The sequence below is a fragment of the Saccostrea cucullata genome, unplaced genomic scaffold, assembly GCF_032062105.1.
Source record: "Saccostrea cucullata isolate Sc308-1 unplaced genomic scaffold, CSIRO_AGI_Scuc_v1 ctg2071, whole genome shotgun sequence".
Classification (NCBI taxonomy): Eukaryota; Metazoa; Mollusca; class Bivalvia; order Ostreida; family Ostreidae; genus Saccostrea; species Saccostrea cuccullata.
In genome coordinates this window covers 42,665-57,494 of record NW_026926309.1, presented here as the reverse complement: position 1 = coordinate 57,494, position 14,830 = coordinate 42,665, and the positions used below count along the sequence as shown (strand labels likewise).

General features: G+C 32.1%; 1 protein-coding gene across 1 annotated transcript in view; it reads right to left on the bottom strand.

Annotated features, from left to right (window-relative positions):
* LOC134271352 (uncharacterized) overlaps positions 1-14,830 on the bottom strand; it is a 54,592-nt gene that overhangs the window by 26,957 nt on the left and 12,805 nt on the right. The window contains exons 10-17 of the mRNA XM_062753569.1: positions 12,898-13,034; positions 12,591-12,754; positions 12,006-12,150; positions 8,294-8,489; positions 7,453-7,703; positions 5,910-6,135; positions 4,004-4,246; positions 3,745-3,873 (exon numbers count right to left, since the gene is read on the bottom strand). Coding sequence (XP_062609553.1) covers positions 3,745-3,873; positions 4,004-4,246; positions 5,910-6,135; positions 7,453-7,703; positions 8,294-8,489; positions 12,006-12,150; positions 12,591-12,754; positions 12,898-13,034 — 1,491 coding nt within the window. The remainder of the gene's footprint in view (positions 1-3,744; positions 3,874-4,003; positions 4,247-5,909; positions 6,136-7,452; positions 7,704-8,293; positions 8,490-12,005; positions 12,151-12,590; positions 12,755-12,897; positions 13,035-14,830) is intronic.

The window sequence follows — 14,830 nt, the reverse complement described above, 5'->3', positions numbered from 1 at the left end:
TCATTTTAACTTTAGAGGCGACGACATTGAAAGAAATGCGTACAATATCATGAGGGGTGTATGTACATCTAATGTAAATGTCGATGTATCCCCACGGTCACATACTGTCTCGTTTGAAATAATGACATGAAAGAAACTACAATTATTCCATTTATATCACAGGAGAGTTGAACATACACCATTTTTCATGTTTTTAATGAATAAAATTAAAGAAATAAAATTAAAAATAAACATATTCACGTTCAACAAAACTTGAATTCGTATCCAGGTTTCATGTGATATGGAAAGCATAATGCATACGTATATGGACTAAACACTAAAATATTTCAGTAATATTTTCCTGATACATATAAAAAGAGTAGTCAATATTTATTCTGCAATCATGAATTTACAAACTAATGCATACCTCCGGGATTCTTGACGAAATACTAGTATATTTGTACTGTAAACGACGTTTCGTCAAACGCTAATGGTCTGCGACGCAAAAAAGGAAGGGGTGGGGGTGATAGGTGTATTCAAAAATTGCCTAAAAATCTACATTTAAATACGCTTTACATATGAGAACTTTTAAATTTGTAAGTTGATATATTTTTCAAGCAAAAGCAATATTCTAATTTAATTTTTTTTATGTGTATTTGTAGATTCATATAACAAAGTGATCGACCCCCGTCTGAAAGACGCACGGGAACGTGATTTATTGAGAAAGGGGGAGGGGTAATTTTCCGCTATTAAATTAAAACTGGTCGTACAAAAATTATACAAAAAATTATGAAGATTATTTTTCCTACCAGCTACCTAAAGAAAGTTTTTTACCAAAATTAAACGACAGGTTTTTTCACCAAAAAATTTTGGATTTGAAAAATACGCTACTTTCAAGGCTTAGAAAATTCATAGTTTTTCAGTTTAAAGTCTTTAAAAATTGTTTTGATGATATGTATATCAAAAAGATGACTATGTTTTTGTGTTAAATGGTTAAAGGAATAAGCCAATGAAATTTGACATTTATATCCAACCTGGTTTTTTTGAAAATCAAGGTTTAAGTAGTTCATTGATTAAAAATTTTCTCTCCTTGTAAACAACTAAAGGGGGGTAACTTTCGGAAGTTCCTGTCCAAAAACCACTCGAACGATTTTGTCCAAAATATGCATGCATGCAGTAGATATAGTCATGTACTAAATATACAAAAATAACGAAAATTAAACGACAGGAATTTTTTGGGTAGGTGTGTTGTACATCCTAAAATCTCACGTTCAGAACTTCCAAGAATCACACAACAGGTTAAAAATATGCAAACTATGTATAAAAACAACAACAACAACAACAACAACACGAGTCCTTTATACTCTAATAGAGAAGAATTGAATTCATGTTTTGTACTCATTATTATTATACCCCCCGCTTGAAAAGCGGGAGGGTATATAGTAATCGTTAATTCCGTCCGTCCGTCCGTCTGTCTGTCCGTCCGTCCGTCCGTCCGTCTGTTACGCTTTGGGGTACCCATTCCTTATCCGCAACTCCTCTCATACCACTGAATGAAATTTGATCAAACTTTCACAGAATCTTTATTACATATTGCCATTGTGCACCTCCTATTTTACTTTTTGATCCGACACATATTTTGGGTTTCCCGGCCACAGGAAAACATGGACTTTTTCACCAGTTATAGCCATATGGGAGGCGGGGGGTATCATTTAGTGAGCTCATCGCTCACAGTACCTCTAGTTTTTTAAGTCCCCATGCACGTAATTTTAGGTTCATGTGTCCGATATGAACATTTGATGTTTCAAAATACAATACAATACATGTATATATACTTCTCAATTTAACATCCTTCAGATATGTCGTGGCTTTTATCTAAAGTTTTAAATCTCGTCGTTTGATTTTCTCAAACCCACTGAAAGAAAAAGCGTCGACTTCCATTTAATAGTGAGCTCCTAAGCCAGTTTCTGGAACGAGGAAGTTAAAATGTGATATGTCCATTACCTGTAGACTAAAATTACCACAAGTGTGCGTGTGCCCATGAATACACTTGAATTAGTAATATTTAAATTATATAATTTGTTGCTTTTTTTCAATACCAACACGGCAAATTTTCAGAGGTGTGCAGCATGTTTTTTTTATTTTTCATTTTGTATTTATCGTAGAAAATTCTATAGAATGCTTAGCGTAGGCTTCGGAATCGGGGGGGGGGGGGGGAGGGGGCTAGGGAGGCTTAGCCCTCTACTTTTATTTGCGAAGATAGACATAATATAGGCATTGAAAATTGGAGTTTACGTTTTTTTTTGGTTTAGCCCCCCACCCCACCCCACCCCCACTTTCAATTTGCTTTCGACGCATATGCTTAGGTAAGTTAAGAATACTGTTGAATATTTACTATTCCCTAACATGCCTATTACATGTAATCTATCAAAAATGAGTTTCCAAATAAAATCATTTAGTATATATATTGTATATATTATATACCCTGCACACTGCTGTTTAGTTACAATTTCTTTTGTTTGTTATTTATCGTCCCTCTCAAGAATTTTTTCAAGACGCCACCACTTGCCGATGGAGATCTGAAATTTTGTCCCTAGTACTCTACAGTTCCGACCATTGAGTAGGGAGGAATCTTTTTCGTGACAACACCTACTAGGCAAAGGGCCTCGATTTATACGGTCTCATCCGAAGGACTGGTGTCTGGTCGCTTAAATAAAGTATAATGCAGCAACTGAATTCATTAATACATGTAATATCCGTCCTCCTCAAAGTCACGCGATGCTTATCATATTTTGCAAATCAAATATATTTTTGCATCAACAATCCTTTATAATGATAACATGTTCATGGAACCAATCATATGCAGAAATAGGATATTAGAGTCCCTTATATCTTATTTCTGTATACCTGGGTAAAATAAAGAAAAGAAGGAGCAGCGAGATTGCACTGTATACTCAGTACTTCACTGCAGAAAGTATAGTTGACTGTCGGCCTATGAAAACAAGGTCAAAATTAAAAGAAAATCATTAAATATGTTTGTTTGACCTTTTCGGGCTTATACTTGAACACTGGGTTTGTACATAGGTACATATACAGGGGAAACATTCATTTTTATTTCTCATCTTCAAATTCAGATCCACATTTGTGCGAAATTTTCCCGTTTGCTAAAGTTATAATTTTAGTTACCCCAATAATTTTTTTTTTTGTGTGAAAACAAAGTACCCGATCGCAATTCGGAATATTACAGTCATTCCTGGCGTTAATCTATGCTCCTGTTACACATTAATTACACACTCATAAGCACACTCCTTTGTCCACTCAAACTTTGCTGCACTAAAACATACCATGACATGGTATCTTGCTTTTTATCACCCTATTCTCGGTTAGATTCTCCTTTCAAGCGCGTTTCAAACGTTTGATGTAAATAATGTTCGTTTGCCATGAGCCAAACATTTGGCACGATAAAGATGTCCTACTGCCTAATGGTCTTAAAAGCTGAGTAAAAGTCTAAATATGAAGCCATTCAACGGTATATGATGCCGTCGCATATGAGTGCAAATTCTTGCAAGGGACACAAATTAGCAACAACAGTAAACATTCTTTACTTGTGAGTAGATCATTAAATGTCGATTACTTGAAAATATTAATCACAATTATTTCTGTGAAACTATTTAGTTCTTTTGACAACCATTTGCAACATCAATATATATATTCACCTATGGCCAAAAAAAATTCATGATTCATGAGATATATCATATTACTTACATGAATCCAGAAATGAGGCAGATATTGTTTGGTTTTCCCATCGAACAGATAAATTTCTAGTGAGGAAGGTGTAGTTGACATTTTCAAAGTCTCTTGTTAAATCTCTTCCATTAACTCTAATTATCATTTCTTCAAAGAAATTGTCATGAGTCTTGTATGATGTTTGACAAAACATATTATACATTAGATATTAATCAGACAAAATTCACGATCAAAACGCTAAAAAATTGTAATAAGAATTATAATATATTGCTTTTACTTTGCTTATCTCGAGTCATGTCTATCTGCACTTTTGATCCAGTTTGGTCTTCAGCTACAAACGCGCTAAATATTGTAGCATTGGTGGTTGTTCCATTAGCTGTCGTTGCCAGGTCTGTCCTAGCTTGAAACTTAAATCGTACGGAATCCTTGTTTATTTTCATCATGGTATATTCTCCGTATCCATTAAATGTGTAATTTTTTCCATCGAGAGTCAGAATGTGTGGGTCACCAAAATTTACACCTAAGAAAGAAAACAAATACTACAGCTGTAGCATGTTGAAATACTTGAAAAGAGACTAGATAGGGATGCTTTTTGTCTGGCTTCCAGTTTATTTTTTTTTTGTGGTTGATTGAATATTTAGAAGCAATAAACAATAAAAAGAAGTGGATTACACTGGAACTGCTTTCCAAACTAAAAAAGATCTAGACTATGCCAACGATCTAACCAGAATTAAAAATTAATTAGGGTAAGACAAAGGGTGATGAAAATTCTAAAGAATGAGATTGCCAACAGACCAAAAAATAAAGAACTAGGACCATCAAGAAAGATCATGAAAGACTAGTTAATAAATTCCATCGTGAAAAAAGTGCGACAATGAAAGTGGACAGGCCATATTCTCTAAAGAGAAACTATTTCTAACTTAAGAATAGAAAAAAACATGGGTTCTAGATGTTGAAGAAAAAAGAAAGAGAGGAAGAGCAAACACCTAGAAGTGTGTAGTAAAGAAAGAGAGAGGGGGGAGAGAGGACTGAGTTTAGATCAAGATCAATTGGAGTCTTTTTAGGCCATAGGGATTGGAATTGTTATATAATAAAAACTTTCATAACAAAAGCTCAACGACGTGTCTAGATATACCTACAAAAATATTAAATAGTGACAGAATGTATTAATTTATTACCTTGATTGACCTTTGATATTTTTAAGATAGAAATACAGACACTGGGGACGGACAGATAGACTGTGATTAATATCATGCACTTGTAGTGAAATTAGGGGACAAAATTAATACTGGAACACCTGGTAAGGTGTGTAGATTGTTGCTAGTGACCGTTATTTGTTTCACAGCTTCATGCGTCTTCCGAGACACGGTGATGATAAGTACGTTTCTCAAATTACAGTTGAATATATAAAGAACCACTAATATTTTTCATACCATGATTCTTCGATAGGCGATTCAAAGTAATTGAACTAAATCTTTCAAAGGAAAAATGTGTCCTGAGCTTATATCATTTAGCTGTTAATGGAATGAAACATATGGGGATAACACACATTGTTCAAGATCAAAACTCCACAAAACAATGAAAAAAATAGGAGCATAGCAGACATGAACCTCAAAACATCAGGGGCGGGATCAGGTCCCATTGAAGAGTGACTATCCCCTGTCGACCGGTCACACCCGCCGTGTTCTCGTCATAATCGGAAAATAACGTCAAATCATTTGTATAAATTATGGACTATCAATGAGTATGAAAAACGTCAGTCAGCATTGGACTCAATGATAAATTACATATGCTGAGAAGGTCAATGTATCGACCATAGAACTTACAAAATGATGACTTTAAACGAAATTGCTGATATTCTTCTTTCATCAAATTGTTTGTCAATAATTCACCTTTTTTTATAGAAATTATTCATACGTAGAGCATACACTTGCGTATCTAATCAAGTGAGATAAATAAACTCCATATGCAGGCGATGAAAGTATATTGCTGCATAAATAACGGAAGTTAAAGATAGAAAAGTTAAAGACATCACGTTTATCATAGAGCTTGGTTGTTAGATTACCATAACGTCTTTTTCAACTAAAATATCCTAAATATAACCAAAAATTTCCTAGCTATTAATGAATCTGTATCCATATAAGGTTATTACATGTAGTTTTATTTATATTATTTCTTCTTACCAGGTTGAAAGGGCGACCTCCAATAACAAAATGGGATTGGACGCACTTCATAGTACCAATCACAATGTCCAGAGCTACAACACGCCTCCTTAGGTTTAAGGTCACTTTTACTGTACAGTTGTCGTTCAAAGAATGGGTTGTACTTCAAGAGAGTTCCAGCAACAGGTCTAAACCTCTCTAATGTACTTAAACTATTGATTGAACCATGCATTCTGTAACAGCATTCCTTCAAAAAACGGGAATTTTTATGTTGCTTCAAGATTTAAAATATACGAGGGTCATTCAAAAAGTTCTTAGACTTTTGTCCTAACTTTTTTTATTTAACGTCATATTATACCCAAATTTGGTACAAATATTTTAACAACAGATTCAAATAATTTGAGTAAAAAGTTGGAATGTATCTTCATATTTATTTAAATTACCAAGGATTTAGAACAGCAAAAATGGGGTCACGGAGCACCGTCAAAATTGAGTAATTTACTAATTTTCACTTTTTAGTAATTACAGCCATACCTCTAATAAATTGGGCTGAAACGAAATAGAATTTACATTTTTTAAATAAAGCATTGCTGTATTAATTAAAATGAAATCAGGTTATGTAATATGTCTCTCCGTTTTAAAGATATCAGCTTCTAAATACATATGGACTTGATTAAAATAAGCAAAAACCCATGACGTTGGAGGACGTCACGGAGCAGCAAGTAGCAATAAAACTGTACTATACATTCGGGAAACTTCTTCTCCAAGCTTAAAAAATCCGTATAAACCAGGATATGTGTGAAAAATAATCTGTGTATTTGTGTTAAATGGAAAATACAATTTTTAAGTGGTAACGAGTTTAAATCGGACGTTGGATTGTCTGCAAAGAAACAGGTTAAAGTTAAAAAATATTGTCGAAAGAGTTAGGAACGTCATTGGACGTGATGTGTGCTTCACTGTTGCAGAGTTAATAGAGTTACATGGTAAATTAAAAAATTTGAAAACAATTACATTCTTATTCAAGCTATATTTGTACCATTGTTCGCTAACTACAGTAGTTGTTAAGTGTTAATTATGGATATGATTTTTTTAATGGAGAAGAGGCTACAAACCGTGTTTGAAATTAAGAAAATTAGTATAATTTGGACAAAGTTTCTCAACGTTGTCTTTAACGTTACAATGTTGGGTAACAGTGCTCCGTGGTAACAAAACATGTTGGTTTAAATTTTGGCTAACATGAGTTCTATTTATTCAAATGGAATGAAACTTCACAATTCGACAAAATAAATGTTAATGTTTACAAAAATGTGTTGATGTAAAATCTTGTAATAAATATATGACGATGAGAAGCATTGTCTACGTATTTTTTGAATGACCCTCGTATTTGAAAATTGAAAATGAATATACATTCACAAAGTGAAAATTATAAAATCTAGGAGAATGTTTTGTAATGTTGACATTGAACGAATATTATTTGAAAATTGTTGACATGTTTTACAATTTTTTTTGCAATTGCTCTGATCACACCCACATGAAAAAAAAAGTATATAATATGATGACTTACTGCATTCCTTCCAAGTGTCATAGATGCGTAGCATAGAACTCTATTTTTTCTGTCGAATCTGTTAATGGCATATCTTGGATCAAATCTAAGCAGTCGGCTATCACAAGCACATTCAATTCTATTTAACATCGGGGATAACATAACGTTCGTATTTCTCTCTCTATTATTTGTATACCAGTCGTAGCAATCTTTTTCGTCTTTGTTCTTTGGAATCCCCGTAGTCATTTTGTAGATCCACAGTCCCTGAATTCCTAAAAAGTAACATTTTTTAATACCGTGGCTTTTATTTATTATTAGAAAAGTCAAACAGAAATATATTTCCTGATAAAATACAGATATTTTTAGGATGTTTATTCTTTTTAATTTGTAAAACTATACCTTTTTTATAGATAGTTTTTGACTGATCAGAATTTAGCAAGAGTTTTTTCACGTTGGCCGCCATATTGAAGGTGCAAATCTTCATATTCCTTTGTTGTTCAACTAATTTTAATTTTTTTTAATATCATCATTATTTTTCTGTAATATATACATTTTTGGAAGCCTCCTTTATTAAAAATAATATTTAATTAAGATTTTTCACCAAATAGTTCTGCTACATCCTTTTAAATTTATAAATTAAGACAATGAGGAAATATCATCAAGTCGACCCCCAATATGGCGATATCATGTTGTAGATTTTGAATTTACTAGGGGGAGGATTTTGCATTTACCTCCCCCTAGTAACTTCAAAATTTACAACATGATAGCGGCATCATAACTCCTGCTAAATTCAAGCCTGTCGAAAACTATCGATACAAGTAGCTAGTAAAATGAAACATAATGTTTTTATTTTAATAATTACCCCTGTTCCCTGGATTTTCACTCATTTGGAATGCAGCATCTTTGTTTGAAAAGGGGTTTTTGACAAAAAACGATTTATACTGATAACCCAAAGTAATTTTCTTCTCCTTTATTGGGTTTAGATTTACATCTATATAATATATAACTGTAAAAGTGTCTTCGCCATTTGTTATCAAAATACACTGGAATGTCACGCTCTAAAAAGAAATTTAGAATGTATAGATTATTAAAACTACATAAATGGCATTGATGTATTCTTGAAAAAGGTATCAAATTTCAATAATTTAGCCTTTAAAAAATCTAAAAAGATGTGTTTTCTTTCACTTGATATGCTGCATTTTAAAATTCACATATACTGTACACGTAGCTAAAATTTCTTCTTTTTATATAAAACCATCCATGACAGTGTATATCCTCTACTACATACAATGTAAATGTCACAGTTTTAATTAGATTATAATTATTCTTAAATACATGCTTTGCTGTTTTGCATAATATTTAGTACGTATTCTGATTGGCACGCATAGACAATCGAATACAACCGGTTTTTCAGTTTTGTGAAAGCCATGTGCGAGTGTTTTGTTTTGGTACAGGTAAATTTCAATTTTTACAATTCCTATACGTATTACTGACCAGTGACCTACCTTGGACCAGTGGATTTCACTATACTATTTTAAAGCATGTTTTACCAACTCGTGCACTACATGTATATAAAGTAAGAAACCCGCCACATATATACTCTACCCAAACTCTTCAGCCTTTACGGTAGCAACTCGCATTTTGTGTTATCTCAGATCGATACAATTGAAGTCAGTATATATAATATATTTGATATATTTCTGATTTTATACTGGATGCCTGGTATGACCTTCATTTATCATATATATCATTTACTTATTACATTAATTACATTAATTTTTTATGTAACGATCTACTGGCAGTCTTTTAAATATTTTAATTACCGTACGGTTACTTTTCCTTAATGTTGAAATGTTGAACTGTTTTTAAGCGGTTAGCTTCGCTAACCGCTTTATGGCATGTGTCCGATTTTTATCGACACCGGAAACTTCCATAAGGCGCTACCTATCGACAACAGAAACTTCAACAAAGCCTCTACCTAGTACCTATGATTTGTTTCTAACACATATAACATATGTTAAATAAAATCAAGACTATCAAAACAACATAATCTTTCGGTTTTTTAATTTTTTTCTGATTTTGAAATCGACACCGGAAACTTCCATAAGGCGCTACCTATCGACAACGGAAACTTCAACAAAGCCTCTAGCTAGTACCTATGATCATGCTCATGAACAATAAATATTTGACCGAATTATGCTACTGGGCACAGGGAGGACGGGTTAATTACTGGCTAAAGGGGTTGAAGGTTATTACCGACTGCAAAACATCGGAGAATCTCTCGATCGAGTTTCATTTTCCAAAATATTTAGGCATCCCTTTAATTAACTCAAGTAATACTAGTACACGAAGAAAGTCTTTATATAAAAGTACTGAATACATCTGTAAGTTGTACAGTTATGGATTACTTCCATAATGAAACGTTTGTATTCTTCTCCAAAATTTTTTTCTCAATTGAAATTATATAAAAGATGATAAAAGCTTTGTTTCCAGGGATAAATTCTGTACTCAGTCTAATTATTACAAACGATTTTAAACGATCACATTTTTATTTAAAAAAAAAAATAATGGGAGCCTGAAAATACTTAAATTAATTTTAAAAAATTGGAGAAAAAAATTTAATCGGCATTCGATCCTTTTCTAAAAATCAGCCGATATAAAATATGCACAGAAAAAAGAGGCATGAAAAATCTTGACGATAAGCACAAATTGAAAATTATATCTAATGAATGATTATTTTTGAAAGTTTGCTAAATTCCTATGCAAGGTATAAGTTGTAAAAATACTTTTTAAATTTGAATTTCTGCAATTCGTTAATTATCATTTTGAGCCTTTGAGAAAAAAAGAAAATTAAAATACAGATGCTTACAGACATATTGATAGAAATTCGCATAGTTTACTTGTTTTTACTAAAAGAAAAAACAAAAAAAAAACACAATGTATTGCTTATGCGACATATTGAAGAAAGTGACAATGATACCTAGGTAATTCTTGCAATGGACAATTAAATTGTTTGTTAAACACTGACTTCTAGTGAACCTTTGAATTTTTAAAATACTAGTATTGATGGATTAAACAACAACTTTCCTTTTCACACGGTTTTTTTTTTTTTTTTTTTTTTTTTTTTTACAATATTTCATGAAAAATATTTGCCAAATACTCAGTATATGTTCGTTTATACATATCGTGCAAGACTCTTTTTTAAATAATTGTCATATACCCTTTACTTATTCGAACATTTAATTGTATGAAAAGTCAATAATGTACATTTCTTAAAAATTTATTATCTTGTTTACTTGTCTTTCTTCCTGTGAGAGAAATACTAGTAGTTCATAATATTAATAAACAGATGTACTCAGTATCTGTATCAAAATACAGAATGAACAGTGATCGGTCTCAAAAGAAAAACGGATCCTTGAAAGTTCCGGTGCCTAGGAGAAGTAAGCATCCCCAATGACAGGTCACACCTGCTGACCCGCAGTGAGCCTACGAAACTGAAGCTCTCTGAAATTAATTAATTCTCTGCTCGTCCATCCGTTTTTCTCAGACTAGCCAGCTAAAGATCTATGTACAGTACTCCAAATCAATTAATCTAAAGAATTTGAATTATCATTTTATTTTCTTTTTGAGTTGTTTGCTATAGTAGCCTTTACAGCTACCTAATTTCAGAATCAATAGAGCATGAAAGCCAATTAAATTTGCAACATCAACATAATTTTTTTTTCGTTCTGAGCACTTTTGGACGCCACCAATGGAGACAATTAGGGAAAAATTTTTGAAATTGAACTTCCTGTCTTTCAAACTGAAAATCTCAGGTTGATATTTTGAAACAAAAATTTGTGACATCAGTCTGGGATGTTATTGGTTATACCATTTAGTTAAGTACTACAAAATTCAGTGTGTCTGCTTCTTCGCTGATGACACTGGAAAAAGATATGCATGCCTACTTTAATATCATGATTCAAAACATTTTTTGTTATTGTACACTGTACATATTCGATGAAAGCATGCTAACCGCTTTTCAGTACTTTCAGTACTTTGATTATGTTTCGTGTTTGTCTATGTGTATTGTTTTTGTATGAGTGTTGTAAATGTGTTTTCTATTTAATAGGTATTTCTCGATATCCATAACGAAAATCATAAGAAATCAAACCAGTTTTATTATAATTTTTCACACAAGAATGACATTGTGACATAAGCGTATGAATATTCTTGCTACATATCAAAGATGTTATCGTCGTTCCTGTCTGGGTGAAGTGATTAATACTGCAGTGCATATTTTGAGGTCACAACAGTAGAGTCTTGTTATCATCGGTTCGATTTTTATTGGATTTTTAAACAGAAAAAAATAGCACTTTTATGAGCATTAACATCGTTAACTGGGCACATATTTCGATACAGTTTTCTCCTCCAGGTTTATAATTGTAAGCAAAACTATAGCGCTACCTTTGATTTAAAATATTGAACCCCAAATCCCATAAAACAGTTAGTGCCATTAGCCTATATCATATAAGTTTAAGTTTTCAATATACATACAGTTAATCAAAATTTGATTGCACACAGAGTATACTCACCTGGGAATTGTCTCCAAACAAAGTCATGTTTACCCATGTAACCTTTAAAAGCCAGATAGCCTCAAACTCTGGAAAATCGTTGAATTGGAGTCGAATTAATTCACTGGCTTTTCCAATGAATAAATCATTTTCAGCATCTTTACCCCTTTAGAAAATAAAAAAAAACTAATTAATAAATAACGCATTTTCAGCAACCTTTCCCCTTTAAAAAGATTATTAAACTAATAAATTTACTGATCATATATGCATTTTTTGTAAAATCACATTTTTTCGTGGGGTCAAAATTTCGTGGTTTGAGGAAAATATACGAGTTCGTGGGGATTTGATTTCGTGGATGAAGAATTGTTGAGTAGTCATGCATATGCCATTTTACCTTTCGTGGTGGACATGAATTTGTGGGTATCTTCACACCTCGAAAACAACGAAAATTAAACCCCCACGAAAATTAGTGATTTCACAGTAATTCATTAACAATGAGCATATGACGGTGTGACCAGATTTGATTTTTTAAAAGAACTTTTGAGCCTAGATACTGTTTGTTAGTGTAATCTCAATTTATTTCCTTGATTTTAAATTAACATGTACCTTTCGTATGTATTATAGTAAACACTGCCTTTTGTTTCGTGAGTAAGAAGATCCGTCCAAAATGGACAAATTATATGTCTATCTTTCATCTCTGCACTGTTGATATCTTTTATTGCTACACTGTTGAAATCTTCACCAAGTCCTATTACACCATTAGTACCGACCTAGTATTATATATAATATCAGTTTTTTGTTTGTTACAAATTCTACCAATATTTACGATTGGTTATTGTTTTTCATATTTCATATACACGTATATGTATTTGAGAAAACTATCATGCAAAATTTAAAATTTATGATTACTAACGACGACGTAATTGAATCCACCATGGGATCCATCTCCAGCAAATATTTTTGTCGGAGACTTAAGGTGTGGGCTGGATTCATCATCTCCTTTCAACACAACATCTCTTTCCCCATAAGACATGTACGAGTGTCCATATGCTATAACGGTAAAGTTTAAGTATGCATATTACATTTTTCAGATATAATTTTCCATATTATATTTAAAAATTTAGTATTTATTAAAGACAGAAATTTCTGATATCCTAGACAACTACTTTTTAAAATATATGTTTGGTAAATTTTCATATATAAACTTACAAAACATTCTTTTTTTACACTCAAGTACCCCAAACTTTGTATTAAGGAGATGCTTTGACCTTTCACTTGACATGTAGATATATCATCGACCTTTTATTTATTTACAATGTTAATTTTAATTCCCATGATTCGGTACAATCCTAAACAAAACACGATAAAGCCTGACGACAAATATATTTCATACTTATATATTTTGCTAGAAAACGACATTGATGGCAAACTAAAAACTGAACTTTATGATAGATGTGATAACTACAACTTTCCTTTTTTTTCATTTACACTGTTTAATGAATCAACTCCATATAGAGCTTTGATTTCCAAGACAATTCGATACTCAAGAGAATATGCTTGAAACAAACAATGTCTAGAACAAAAGAAGCTATTGCGAAATAAGTTGATAATAAAAGGATATCATTATTCTTCTTAAGAAATGAAGATAATTTCAACTTATGTTATACGATATAACATAACTTGGGGCAGTTTACGCTTTATAAAACGCGAAGCGGTTTATAAAAAAGCGTAAACTGCCCCAAGTTATGTTATATCGTATAACATAAGTTGAAATAAGCATCATTCCTTATAATTTAATTTCGTGAAATGTAGACAAGGAGTAATACGTTTTTGAAGTAACTCATTGTGACGTAGGCAAGTTATGTTATACAAAATGGATAAAACCGTTTAACCAATCAAATGATGTGTTACAAATGAAATTAAATTATTTTACATTGTAATTCAAAGTCAAAATCTCGCAAATATTATGTTTGATTATACAAGACATTATACATGTCGACAAATGCAATCGATAGTTTGTCAAAATAACAATAATATCATTATTTTCATTCAGATTGTTAGAGCATTATTTTCAATTGGTTTGTCTGTGTATTTTTCCGTTTAAACGGTCACGATAAGGAGCATACAGCAGGTATGACCTGTTGATAGGGGCGGCCAATCCTCCATAGCACCTGAAATCACCTCAAAGCCTTTTAGAGGAAAGTTTATGTTCTCACAATCTGTCTATAGACGTTTGGGCTTGATTAGGCCATTCCTTTTTCTAAGTTTAGCGTCCGCGTGCGCTTTGGTTATTGACAACCCATATAAGAAAAAACACACAACATCAGGAGTCCTGAAATTGATTATTTTAGTCGAATTTTTTTAATTTTGTCAATTTCTCCAAATTATTCTGTACAGTAAATTATATTGGATGTATTTTAAGCATTTAGTCCCTTGTTTTTGCTTAAGAATAGATATTTCTTCTTTTAAAGCAGTTTAGTTAGATCAAATCATTTGTAGGGCATCATATTTATGACTTTTAATCCTGTGTTTTATGTTTTGGCATGTGTGTTTTTTGCGAATAGGTAGGTAGGTTTTTGAAAGATGGGTGGACGCTAAACAGAGAAAAAACTTGGAATGCCTTACTGTTCATTATCTTCACATTTCGTTAAAAAGAATTCCTACCCTGGAAATCGTAAAACATATAAAGGTCTGGTAAGAGTGGTTTTCTGTGAGCATAAATGATATACTTATTTATATTGCTATCAGGTTTAAATGAATTAACAATTGCGGACAGAATACCGCTTTGATGTTTATTTTTGCGGGGATATAATTTTTCAATATTATATCGATATATAAATTAAGAT